General features: G+C 42.9%; 1 protein-coding gene across 2 annotated transcripts in view; it reads left to right on the top strand.

Annotated features, from left to right (window-relative positions):
• THBS4 (thrombospondin 4) overlaps window positions 1-12,737 on the top strand; it is a 233,753-nt gene that overhangs the window by 200,801 nt on the left and 20,215 nt on the right. For both annotated transcript variants that reach the window (XM_059890619.1, NM_001034728.1), the window contains 6 exon segments: window positions 5,066-5,313; window positions 7,579-7,687; window positions 8,072-8,154; window positions 8,486-8,537; window positions 8,759-8,961; window positions 10,637-10,774. In XM_059890619.1, coding sequence (XP_059746602.1) covers window positions 5,066-5,313; window positions 7,579-7,687; window positions 8,072-8,154; window positions 8,486-8,537; window positions 8,759-8,961; window positions 10,637-10,774 — 833 coding nt within the window.

Below are 12,737 nucleotides of genomic sequence, written 5' to 3' on the forward strand. Positions count from 1 at the left end.
CTCTGCAGAAGTTCATTATACTTGCTGTGCTTCCTTTCACTGGCTGGTTTCTTTGCTTCGTGTGGATTCTGTAAGCTTTACATTGGTTGAAACTGCTATAAAAAAAAATTCCAAACACACATACTGCATTTATCACACCTGGGAGTCACCCACAGTACTTTCAGGAAAAGCAATTTGATGGTTTTCCTTTTATATGTATTTCCAAAGCAGTAAAGTTACAAAGATCCAGTGTGTAGGGCATAAAGACAAATGAGTCAAGGCAAACAAGAACATCCATCACAAGAGACATTAATGACAAGAAGGCTCTTTTAATATACAATTATTTAAGAAGAAGAGGAAAGGTTGACAGCAGCGGCTTTCATCATATCTTTAAAAGTGCCAAAGAGCAAAGCCATTTGCCAAGCAAAGCAGAAGGCCCCGGACTACCTTGCCGAGTTTGCTGCCTGGGCAGGCCACGTCACTCTGAACTCCTTAGCCCAAGCAGACAAAATATTATCGTTTCCAGTTCTTTAAAGCTGGCATCCTGCTTCATAGCCTTGACATTCAACACATCATAATATTTTTGACTACCATGTCCATCCACTTTTCAAAAAGCACCTTTTGAAAATTCTTTCTCAAGTTGATAGCAATATTTCAAATCTTCATTGCTTGCGTTTGCTGCTTCATCTCCTGCCAGTCACTGCGATGGCATTTAATCAGGCGAGGTTACATGGTTCCTCTGTTAGGCTAGTACCCGGACATGGAAATGTAGCCATAAAATCAGGCTCCAGATTCTCAGGTACACAAAGATGCTAAGTTTAGAAGGGAAGGATTTATATAAGTAAACCAATAGAAACTGCTCTTCTTTTTTAAAGACTGTGGGTTTTAAAAAGTCAGAGTAAACACAAGAATACTCTATACTCAAGAATCTGTTTTTCATTCAACAAACAGTTGTATTTGGTGTTCTCAGATGCTGTGGTGTATGGGAAAATTAGTAAGAAATAGACTCCTTGTCCCAAGAGTTTATGCTCTAGTAGAGAAGATAATAAACAAATATACTACTACCTACATGTGTATAGCAGCCGATAGTTTTGCATTTTCTTATTTGACCACCACTGAACAGAACATGAAGTAGGAAGGACAGCTTTTATTAACTCCTTTTATTAGTTTAAAAACTGGACTCTTCAGGCCCAGGGTCACACAGGGATTAAAGTATCTGAGTTTTGGCTGGAAAAGTACACCTAGCAAAGCACTGAGAAAATGCTAAGGGAATATGCTGCTGCTGCTGCTGCTACTAAGTTGCTTCAGTCAGTCCAACTCTGTGCGACCCCATAGACTGCAGCCCACCAGGCTCCCCCATCCCTGGGATTCTCCAGGCAAGAACACTGGAGTGGGTTGCCATTTCCTTCTCCAATGCATGAAAGTGAAAAGTGAAAGTGAAGTCGCTCAGTCATGTCCGACTCTTCTCGACCCCATGGACTGCAGCCTACCAGGCTCCTCCGTCCATGGGATTTTCCAGGCAAGAGTACTGGAGTGGGCTGTCTTTGCCTTCTCTGAAGGGAATATGAATGAGGCAGATAACTTCCAGTCATGGTGAAGATGGAGGACTAGAGGGAGTCAGGTGCATTTGAGCTGGATCTTGGCTTTCGATTTGTAGCAGTGATGGAGCAGGAAGGAGAGGGATGGAAAAGAGAACACTCTGCACAGAAAGAAAAGGATGAGAGAGGCTGGAGAAAGTTAGAGAGGCATGAAAACCGGTTGTTAAAACAGGTTGTCCAGCTTGGCAGTGATCAGCAGAATGGAAGGTGGCTAGAAGGTTAGGCCAGTCCTGGGATAAGTTACACATTAATTGGGAACCACTAGGGAGCTAGTGAAGGATTCCATTGGCTCGCTTGTGTGTTGCACTGAGAAGGCAGTCGTTTGATCAGAACAGTCGTGTAGACATCTCAAGCTGTCCGCCCAGAAAACCTGCACAGGAAAAGACCCTGAACAGGAAGATGAGTCAGGAATCTGGCAGAGAAATCCAGAGATGGAACAGCGTAGAGACAGAAATGTGTTTGAAGACCTGCAGCCTTTCGTTCTAATCAGATGGGTTCTTGGTGCTCATCCTGAGAGAGAAGCAGGTTGAAATCACCAGGTCAACTTGTTTCCGTGAGAAACAAGCAGAACGGAATGTGCCTTAGCTGAAGAAGCAGAGCTGTCCCCAGTGACGGCTGTTTTCCTGAGTGTAGTGCTCCCTGGGGTGCTGAGGGGCAGGGGTGGGGTGGAGCCGAAAGAAGACTGCTCCTTCCAGCTCCCGGGCCTGACTTTTCATTCCTTCTGGAGGCAAAGTGATGTCCTGCTGGCTGACTAGGATTCTCCCCTCAGTTCTGCTCCCCTGTGTGTGTATGTGTGGCAGGGAGCGGGCTAAGATTGGGTGAGGTGAGCAGTGGTAAGGGGGACAGAGAGAGAAGATGGGAACTGGGTCTGTTCTCTCACTTCTGATGGTGCTGCTTCTGAAGAAGCTCAGGGAGCGTCCCAGGCCGCGGACTCCTGGCTTGTTGAGTCTGCCTCTAGGCTCAGTATGACTGGTGGGGAAATGTTTTCTGAGCAGGTGCCTGTTGACCCTCTGGGTAATGTTACAGCTCTGAAGCTAAAATAAGTATAGAAGCACTGAAGTAAGGAACTTGCAATAAAAAAGAAAAATGAAAGCCATAAGCAAAATGAGAATTATTGGATCAAGTGTGAAGCGTAGTAAATGTCGAAGCCCTTGATAATTTTTCTGCTAACAGACCTTGCGAAGATGGAAGTTTCCATAATTCTTTTCCTTTTTTTTTCTCCCCTCTTGCTCTTGTCGCAAGATCTGGGAGCGGGAGGAACCTAATTCAGTGTTGCAGTGCAATGCAAAGCAAGGCAGAAGTGTAGAATGCCCTTAAATGACAGCGTGAACACAATAGCAGGTTTGGCTGTCTGCAGTAGATGTTAAATTGCCACTTGCTAAACTTTTCAATTTATATGTGAAGAGCTTTCAATGCAGTCATCTAATTATTCATTGAAATTTCATATTCACAACATTTAATGAGCACCTGTTAGGTGGAAATTACTCCATTAGGTAGTATTTATAAAACTAAACTTAGCGATTCAGTTATGAAAATAAATCATGACCCACATGGCCTGGAAGGCCTGCTAAAAGCAGGCAAGAGGTCCACTAAAATATGTCTCCTTTGAATTCCACCAGAAATCTCAGCTGGGGGAGAAAAACCACGACTATTTGTTTTAAGCTTCTCTATGTATCCTCTTAAACTGTTAATATGAGGAACAGAGGTTGTGGCTGAAAGGAAAATAAGGAGATCCTGAGTGTATGTATGTGTCTGTGACCAGGTTGAGGTCTTGTGGTCTGAGTAGTGTTTTCATTGGCCTGTAAAAATGCTGGGGATTTACAAAACTATTTCAAAAGTAAAGGAATGGAGGTTTTAAAATATTGAATTAGTGCATATGTTTGGGCTCAATTTACCCCCTCTTTTGTGTACTTTATGCCTCAAATTTCAAGCCATGCTGTTACTATTATAAATTCTCAACAATATTTTTAAAAAGGGGGTAAAAATACTGTTGTATCCCGTATTTAAAATACCTCAAGAAGTCTACCCACATCTATTTTCTTTCTCCTCATTCCACATTTAAGTCTTACCAATACTTTGCTTCAGAAGCATAGTGTTGCCCTATAGTCATAGAAAGGCCTTCTAGGCAGTCTGTCCTGCCAGGTCTCACCAATCCTTCTCTCTCAGTAAGCAAGTGGTGGTGGTCCCATGGGCATGAGGGAAGATCTCCTGGCTCCTCCTCGTTTCTTTCTATACCACGGACCCAGATGCCAACTGCCAACTCCCACTCCAGCCATGGTCAAATGGAAAAGCAAATCTAGTCAGATTCTAGAAGGGTGGGGAAATCGACCTAGAAAGTCGAATGTATTTGGAGGAAGTCTTCAAAAACACCCTTAAATTTCATAGTGGTGATTATTTTCTCTGGCAATACTGCAGCATAAATGGGTATTCCTATCTGGGCAGCACCAAGTTGGCATTTACACTTCACAGAAGAGGCACCCGAAGAGAGATGGTCTCAGTTGCTTGCTGTGAATCATACACATTGATTGTAGCACACTCTGGGTTTACATGTGGAATTCTTTTTTTTTTTTTACTTTTTTGAATTATATAAATAATGCATAAGTTTCTTGTATAGAAAGATCAGACAATGAAAATGAAGAAAAAAGAAACATATATCGCCAAGCACCCAGAAATGACCATACAAATATTTTCTTCTAATTTTCTGTATCTGTGTGTATACTATATGTACATACATACATAGGTTTTTTTGGAGCGAACCTATACTGACCTCCACATAATACTGAGAATATCTTTTTATGTAAGGCGGTGGCTCTCCTATGGAGTCTTTCTTTTGCATCCATGGATACCTTTGGTTTTCTAACTGAGCATTGTTAAAATTTGAAAATACGTTCTACTGAGGGATAATACAACAGATTACACCTGATTCAACATATGCTTACAAAACCCCATCCAGGCCTAGCATTCTTTAGCCATGGAATAAACCACACTCGGCTTTAAATTCTAGTCCTGTCACTTACTATATCCTTGAGCAAGTTACTTCACTTATCTGAGCTTCACTTTCCTCACCTGTAGTCAATTCCAGTTTCGTAGGGTTGCAATGAATAGAATATAAGTGTTTAAAACAACGAAGGGCAGCACCCAGCCCCATAGTAGTGCTCAGGAAACGTTGGTGAATTAATGAATTCATGCCCTCAGGAGCTTACTCGGATGTGAGTTGACTTTCAATGTGTTCTGCTTGTTCAGTGTACTCATCATTAACTGAAATTATATTGTTTTCAAATTTACTACTTATCGTCTCTTTTCATGAGCACAAAACATCCCCAGCAACAGTGGGTGGCCAGTGCACACAAAACATTGACATTTATGGTTCTGACTTGCTTGCATCTTTCTGCTAACCGGGCCTTGTCATTGTCACCTGGAGGCTGTTCGGCACAGAGTCAGCCCCTCTTCGCTTCTCTCGCCATTCATTGGTCCGTGCTTGGTTCCAGCCATCCTCCGTTACCTGAAGAACGACGGGAGGATTCACCTGGTGGTTTTCAACAACCTGCAGCTGGCTGACGGCAGGAGGCACAGGCTGCTGCTGAGACTGACCAACCTCCACCGGGGGGCTGGCTCCGTAGAGCTGTTCCTGGACTGCACACGCGTGGACTCCATCCACAACCTCCCCAGAGCCTTTTCCGGCCTCGCCCAGAGTCCTGAGGCTGTGGAACTGAGGACTTTCCAGAGGAAGGCACACGTAAGAACCCACAGACCATCTCCACAGTGGAAAGATGGTTTCTGAGAATGCAGATGAGTGGGCTGAGGTCAAGAATGGATCTAATTCTGACTGCATATTAGAATCACTTACTGCATTTAAAAACCAACTGCTAGATGGCCCACAGTCCAGACAAATCAGAGTCTATGGAGGTGGTGCCTAGGCATCAGTCCTTTTAAATATACTGATTCTAATGTAAAGTCAAAATTGATAGCTACTCCTTTAGATAAGTGGAGACTTTGGGCATATAATTATAAAGTAGAAAAGGAATAGCAAAAACTTTTAAACTATCTTAGGGCAGTAAGATGATCTATTTTTAATCTTTCATAAAATTATAATTTTTTAATAGAAGTAGAAAAGAATGATTGAAACTTGCCAAGCACCACGAACAACATTTTCCATAGGTCTTACTACAGCATCCCTAACAAAAAGAACCTTATTGCCAACTTACTTCCATGAGACCTTACATATCACATCACTTCTGTCTTCTGTTTTATGCCATGTTGATGGTATTTTTTACATTATGTCATTGCACCTACTGTAGAAATTGCCACATATATTTCCTGTATAATTTTGCTAAAAAACAAAATATAATTTTGCTATTTATAGGAAATACTCCATTTCCTATAAATAATTAGTATTCTTTGTCTTTTCTAATTATTACTGTAACTGGTCATAGTTTCTGAATTTCATCTGATATGGAAGTCAGTACCAAAATCAATAACCATGTTCATCCACTGTGGCCCATATTGTTGTTGTCTTATTTATCACAATCACAATTTTCCATTTCTGTTTCATTACTTCATTATATGTGCTTTAACTAATTTATATATGCTTGTATAGTGTTGGCCAAAAAGTTGATTTGCTTTTTTCTGCACAATATTATGGGAAAAATCTGAACGAGCTTTTTGGCCAACCCAGTACCAAGGTGTTCTGAGCCCTTTGTACAAAGAAGCAGGTTATGAACAGCAATTTTGGTTATAACTAGGAATGCTGAGAAACTTTAGATACTGATATAAAAACTGTGAATCAGATACTAGAATTTGTGCTTAAAATATAGAGAGCATTTTTAAACAGAAATTTCAAAACTAAAATCTAGGTTTGGAGAGAGAGAGAAAGATATATATATATATATAGTGTAGATTTATAGAAAGAGAAAAAAATTAATGAAGAGATATGCTAAATTTTATATCTGAATCCCCAAAGTAGCCCAGATAGTCAGAATGACAGTCAGAAATTATGTCTCTATTTCAGAAATTAGTATCCACCACCAAATAAATCAATTTCTAAAATTCCATCAGAAATAGATGGAATTTTTTGGATTTTTTTTTCCCCAAAAATTCTACTTCCTTAGATTGTCAGCAAGGACCACAGTGCTCTATCTTCATATTCATCTTCTCATTTACTCAGTCAGTCAATATGTACATTCTGGGCATTAGGTGTCCCGTAGTTGGCAAAATAGTCATGGCCTCCATAGAGCTTATCGTCTGGTTCCAACACAATATCTGTTACATAAAATGTGTTGCATACATCTTAACTAAATTGAAAAGCAGAGTCCCTCTGAAAATCCTCAGTGCGCTCATGTCTAAAATAAGGATGAAGATCTTACATCAGCAGTTAACATAAACATTTTCTATCATCTGTGTATAAAATAATGGGTACAGGTAAAAGCTACAAAATTAAGGGGTGAGAATATTAACTTGATGACTAACAATGAATGATTGTTATCATCCAGTAATGTGAAAATACATGAAAATGTACAGAAATATACATCATAGACTATACTGTGTATTCTTTCTCATAATCCAAGGAAACCAGAGACTTTACTAAAACCTGGAGCCAAGACATCCTAAAAATAATAGTGTTTAAAATTGGGATCAATGTCTTATTCATTGCAGTCTAAACTCCATAAACAGACAATTCTTAAGAGGATCCTACCACAAGAGAACTTGTTTACCATGAAGGAAAAGGGCCTTTTCTTTTCTCCAAGTCACCTTGATGAACTCTCTCATCAAGATCACCCTGGATGCCGGCACTCTCCTAAGCTGCTGGCTGCTTCCATATTTGCTTCAGTCAGAAGGGCAGGGCTCGCGGGTGTCAGGAAAAAAATGCAAACCCACAAAATTATGTAAGATGTCAGAGTCCAAGTATTCAGGCCTACTGTGTTATGAAAATTGTGTGAGTCTGCATGCCCACTGGCTTTTGAATGGCACCAGCAATGTGTGGTATGAATCCAATTTCTTCCAGGACTCTTTGGAAGAGCTGAAGCTGGTGGTGAGAGGCTCGCTGATCCAGGTGGCCAGCCTGCAAGACTGCTTCCTGCAGCAGAGCGAGCCACTGGCCACCACAAACACAGGTGTGTATTCTCAGGCCGTTTGCTCACTTCCATCAATAAACCCCCAGGGCCGTGATGGGCTGGGTCCTATCCCCGAAGGGTGGGCTGTCAGCAGGGCACTCCTGTAGGATGTGTCTACAGAAATCAGGCTTTTGTGCCAAAGTCCAGGGCAAGAGGTATCTTCATTGCACTTGTGTTTGTATAACTCATAGGAATTTGGACTAACTAGAGCAGCGGCATCATTATCATTATTTTTTAGGCAAATTAGATGAATTTTACCCCATGTTAAATTCTCATACCCTGAGTTTTTCATCATGATAATTCTCTGGGAAATCATTTGTTTTTGAGTCACTGTAGAAATAGCTGTCACTTTCTGATGCTCCTTTCCTTCCACTGTTCCTACAGGAGACTTTAATCGGCAGTTCTTGGGGCAGATGTCACAACTAAACCAACTACTGGGAGAGGTGAAGGATCTTCTGAGACAGCAGGTAACAAGCTGGGTGGACCATCAGAAAAGCCCTGTAACAGAGATGCTCTCTGTTGGAGCTGATAGAACTGCAGGCCTGCAGAAGCAGGGAAGGGCCTGGAGCCAGACCTCAGGTGGCCCTGTGCAGCCTGCCGCCCTGGGGCTCTGCTGGAAGGGCTCTGAAAATGGGGGGCCGTCCAGGGCTCCAGGCAGAATGGGAGCCACCCAGGGCTGTGTTAACATTCCTTTAGGTTCTGTTTAATAGTTTGCCACTCATGAATTCTTTCATTCCTGGATTATACATCAGGTACTCCTTTTCCATCTTTTTTTTTCCCCCCTTCCCATTTCTAAAGGTCAAGGAAACATCATTTTTGCGAAACACCATAGCCGAATGCCAGGCTTGCGGTAAGTGCTTTTCTAGTAACTGGCATGCTTCGGAGTTGGACAAGCAAATGTGGACTGCTGAAGGGCCTGGGTGGGTGAGGCTCCGCCGGCTGCGGTTGGTGGAGGTTTGGCACCGAGGTGGAGGGAAGGGAAAAGATACTCATCGGGGAGCTGAACCACATCCTGTATCAGCTCTATTTTCTTGGTGGTTGAGAAACCTGTGGATGATGGTTTTTGTCTAGGTCCTCTCAGCTTTCAGTCTCCAACCCCCAACACTCTGATGCCTGTGGTACCCGCGGCATCCCCAACACCCCCCGTGCGCCGCTGTGATTCCAACCCGTGTTTCCGCGGCGTGCGATGCACCGACACCAGAGATGGCTTTCAGTGCGGACCCTGCCCCGAGGGCTACACAGGAAATGGGATCGTCTGTTCCGATGTCGATGAGGTAAACACTCAACTAGACAGAGGGGGCTCCCTCTGTATCGCGGACAGCCTATGGCTTATGGGAAGAGAAGCCAGGTCGATGACTGAGGGCTGACTTGGGTTGACCTCCAGGCCACATGAAAACGACTCTCTCGGGAATCTTCAGAGACCCATGGGAGGTGGGGAGGCGGAGGCGCGACCTATGGTTGTGGCCGCCATCATTGTGCCTCCTGTCTGGGACTTCCCACCGCGGTGGTTCGTGTTGCTGCAACGCTGAGATTTCAGCCTTTGACTCTATCGCTGATTCTCATAAGCAGTCTCTGGGACTACTGTGATTTTTTTGTACACTTGTGAATGTGGAAAGGGAACCATCTGGGTAAGGGTGTATTTTAGGGGTTGCAACTGATTTCTTCAGGCTTCCTCAGTGGAGGAGTGAGAGGAATCTCAAACCAACAAGACCTTTTGAGGAGGCCCCATAGTCTGTGAGTAACCAAATGTGCCCAGAGATGGAGCCAGAAAGACATGTAGGGCAAATACAGGCTGTTTGGCCAACTGGCAAAGCCTCTGACAGAGATTGTTTCAAGACCATAGTTATCCGGTCACTGGTCCAGTCTCAAGGAAGGCAGTGTTCACAGTCTCAAGGAAGGCAGTCTCAAGGCTGCCCCCAGCATGCGCCTCTGTCCTTCCATCAGGGCAGAGGAGGGCTTCCCTGGTGGCTCAGATGGTAAAGAATCTACCGGCAATGCAGGAGACCGGGATTCAATCCCTGGGTCAGGAAGATCCCCTGGGTAAGGGAATGGCCACCCACTCCAGTATTCTTGCCTGGAGAATCCCATGGACAGAGGAGCCTGGCAGATTATAGTCCATGGGGTCGCAAAGAGTCGGTCACAACTGAGCAATTAACACTTTCACACTTTCAGGCCAGAGGAAGGCTGGAAGAAGCTTAGCTTATGTACATGCATCCTATAGACTCATGGTAGCCGATTACCTCCCCAGGTAGTAAGCAATTAAGACGATCTCTAGTCATCCCCCCTTTGGAAGAGCATCTGCACGTGTTTCACAGAACTGCATGTGGTTCTTATCTGTGAACTGGAATTTTCCTTCTTTTGAAAGGGCAGGAAGTGGTCATGTTTTTTACATTAGTTGAAGTGGTTTAAAAAAAAAAAGAAGAATGAATCTCCTAGACTGTGAGAGCCTTGCAACAGCCATGGGCTTGATAGGGTCCAAAGTCAGGAACAGCCCCTGATGAATCACATCTTACTGAAGAAATGACAGCTGCCCTGGCTTGATCTTCTCAAGGTCTTTTTGAGTAGTTGCTTTAATAATGCCTTTGGACTCAATGGCCACCTGACAAATGTCCAGGAGCACTGTTCTCTCCCAGACATTTTTAAATTCCAAGTTAGAATATCAGGGAGTTTGCCCTGGAAGGTGGGCTGCTTAACATTAGGACCCTTTCCACTCGGCTGTGCTTCATTCTATATTATAGCAAAGCTCACAACAAGGCAACCTCCAGGCCGTGTGGGTCAGGGATTCTCTGGGTCACTATGAAATTGGAAGCCTTTATTGCCTTTGATCATTTCAGCCCCCCAAAAATGGATAGTTAAGTGATTCCACAAGTTTGTGCAAAGAGATGAACAACGGACATTTGAGCGTGTGTTCTCCCTGTGGCTACAGACTGAATTTTTGTTTCTCTCTAGTGTAAGTACCACCCCTGCTATCCTGGCGTGCGCTGTGTAAACCTGGCTCCTGGCTTCAGATGTGATGCCTGCCCGGTGGGCTTCACGGGGCCCATGATGCAGGGCGTTGGGATCAGTTTCGCCAAGACAAACAAGCAGGTGGGCTGAAGTGGTGGTCTTTTGATCTTTAATCGCCAACAGGAAACCTTTGGTTGGTTCCCATCTCTTTCCATTCCATAAGGGTGTGTGGAATGTCCTCAGGCACTATGGGCACATTAGCAGGTTTTTCCAACTCATTTCTGAATATACGTGTCCATCAAGGCTGGTGAGGAGCAAGCTAGTCAACTGGGATCATCGAGTATCTTTAGAAAAACAGTGAAGGCAGTAAGACTGGATGTGTGGCTGGATCCAGGCTTATTTTGTTGGTAGCCATTTGAACGATTAGTGATACAAAAACTTAAGAACTGGCGAAACAAATAAAAGCTTTGGAAAATTAGGTCACTTCTATAGAGTCATTGTTGCTGATCAGAAGCTGTTTTAGAGATGAGAAGATTTCAAGAGTAGACGTAATCCCCTGGGGAAAACCCCCTTTCTTCTTATATCAGCTATAAATTGCCATAAAGCTCTTGAGCAGTTTGTGACAGTCTCCATTTATTTCTCGATGTTCTACTATATCCTGGTCATTATTTAACTGACTGACTGTGAAATTCTTTCTGATGTATTCAGCCCTTAAAAATGGTTGGTCTATAAATATATTTTACTACCTTAGGGAAATTATTAGCTTTGAAGAGGACAGAGGTTCATTATTTCCTAGCTGCCTATCAAAGAATTCTAGAGGGCATCATTTTTTAGGCTGGAAAAAGGAACCAAGCTAGACACACAGGGATGGCAAGAAGTCATTAGAGTAATGACCTAAAGCTTTACTTCCTCTTCTGTAAAGACAGAATCGTCAAGACTAAGCCAAAGGAAACAGACAAAAAGAAATAGAAGGTGCCTTATGTAAGCTAGGAAGGAGCCCTTCCAGTGGATTTCCAGTATGGTAGAAGAAACTCAAGTCGAAGGGAGCCAACTTGCTAACATTTAACAACAAATTTTAATGCATGACCAATATCAAAAGAACTATAAGGAAATGTGCAGCTTCTAGAAACAAAGTGGGAACTCAGAGTCAGGGCTGTAGATGGAAGCTGATGCCACAGCAGCTCATGTGAGATGGAAGATGGGTATAGGCCCTCCAAGTGGGAAACTGGGGTTCATGCACTATGTGGGTATAGCAGATACTGTTGGAAAGACCTAATACCCCCGAAGAAAGCCAGAAGCCTCAGAGAGCTACCCTCCTCATTAAGGAGATGAAAAAACTTTCCTAGCCACCCCCCTGCAAATCAACAGAAAGCTTGATGTCTGTTTTGGGACATGGTTGACAGAAAATCATGGTTCCCTATAGCAAATCAAAGCTCCAAGCTTGTACAACATAAAGTCATGATATCTGAATCTGTGTTACACATAGAATGCAGAAACAAGCCCCAAAATTGACATAAAAATTAGCCTCAGAGCAGTAAAATCCCCAGGGCCCTGGCTGATATCACTTTGTGAAGAGACTCCAAATCTCAGGGCCCGTGGGACACCCTCAAGCAAGGCCACTAAGGATATACTCATAAACAAAAATGTAATTTATATAAAGAAGCTACCCTGAGGAGATATGACAGATATTAAAATGAGTTCAGAAGAAGAAAAAGGAAAAAGTAGATACCATAGTTAAGGGATAGGGCAATGTGGGGAAAAAAATATAGTCAGGTTTGAAAAAATAACTAAGTAAAATTTATTCAGTGAAAAATATAATAACTGACATCAAAAATAAAATAGATGAGCAAAACAGCTAGCAGGGGATTTATTGACTAGAAGGTGTATCTAAGGAAATCATCTGGAATATAGCACAGAGAAAGAAAAATATGGAAAACAGGGATGAGAGGTTAAGAGTCAAAAGAGATTAAGAAAATCCAGTATTTGTTTAAGTGTAGTTACAAAGAATAGAAGGAACAGGAGCAGAGGGGAACTAAGAAATTTTCAGAACTGAGTAAAGATAGGAGTCCTTGGGTAGAAGAAGTGCATGAGTCCCAGGCAGGGT

This window comes from Bos taurus, chromosome 10 (assembly GCF_002263795.3).
Source record: "Bos taurus isolate L1 Dominette 01449 registration number 42190680 breed Hereford chromosome 10, ARS-UCD2.0, whole genome shotgun sequence".
Lineage (NCBI taxonomy): Eukaryota > Metazoa > Chordata > Mammalia > Artiodactyla > Bovidae > Bos > Bos taurus.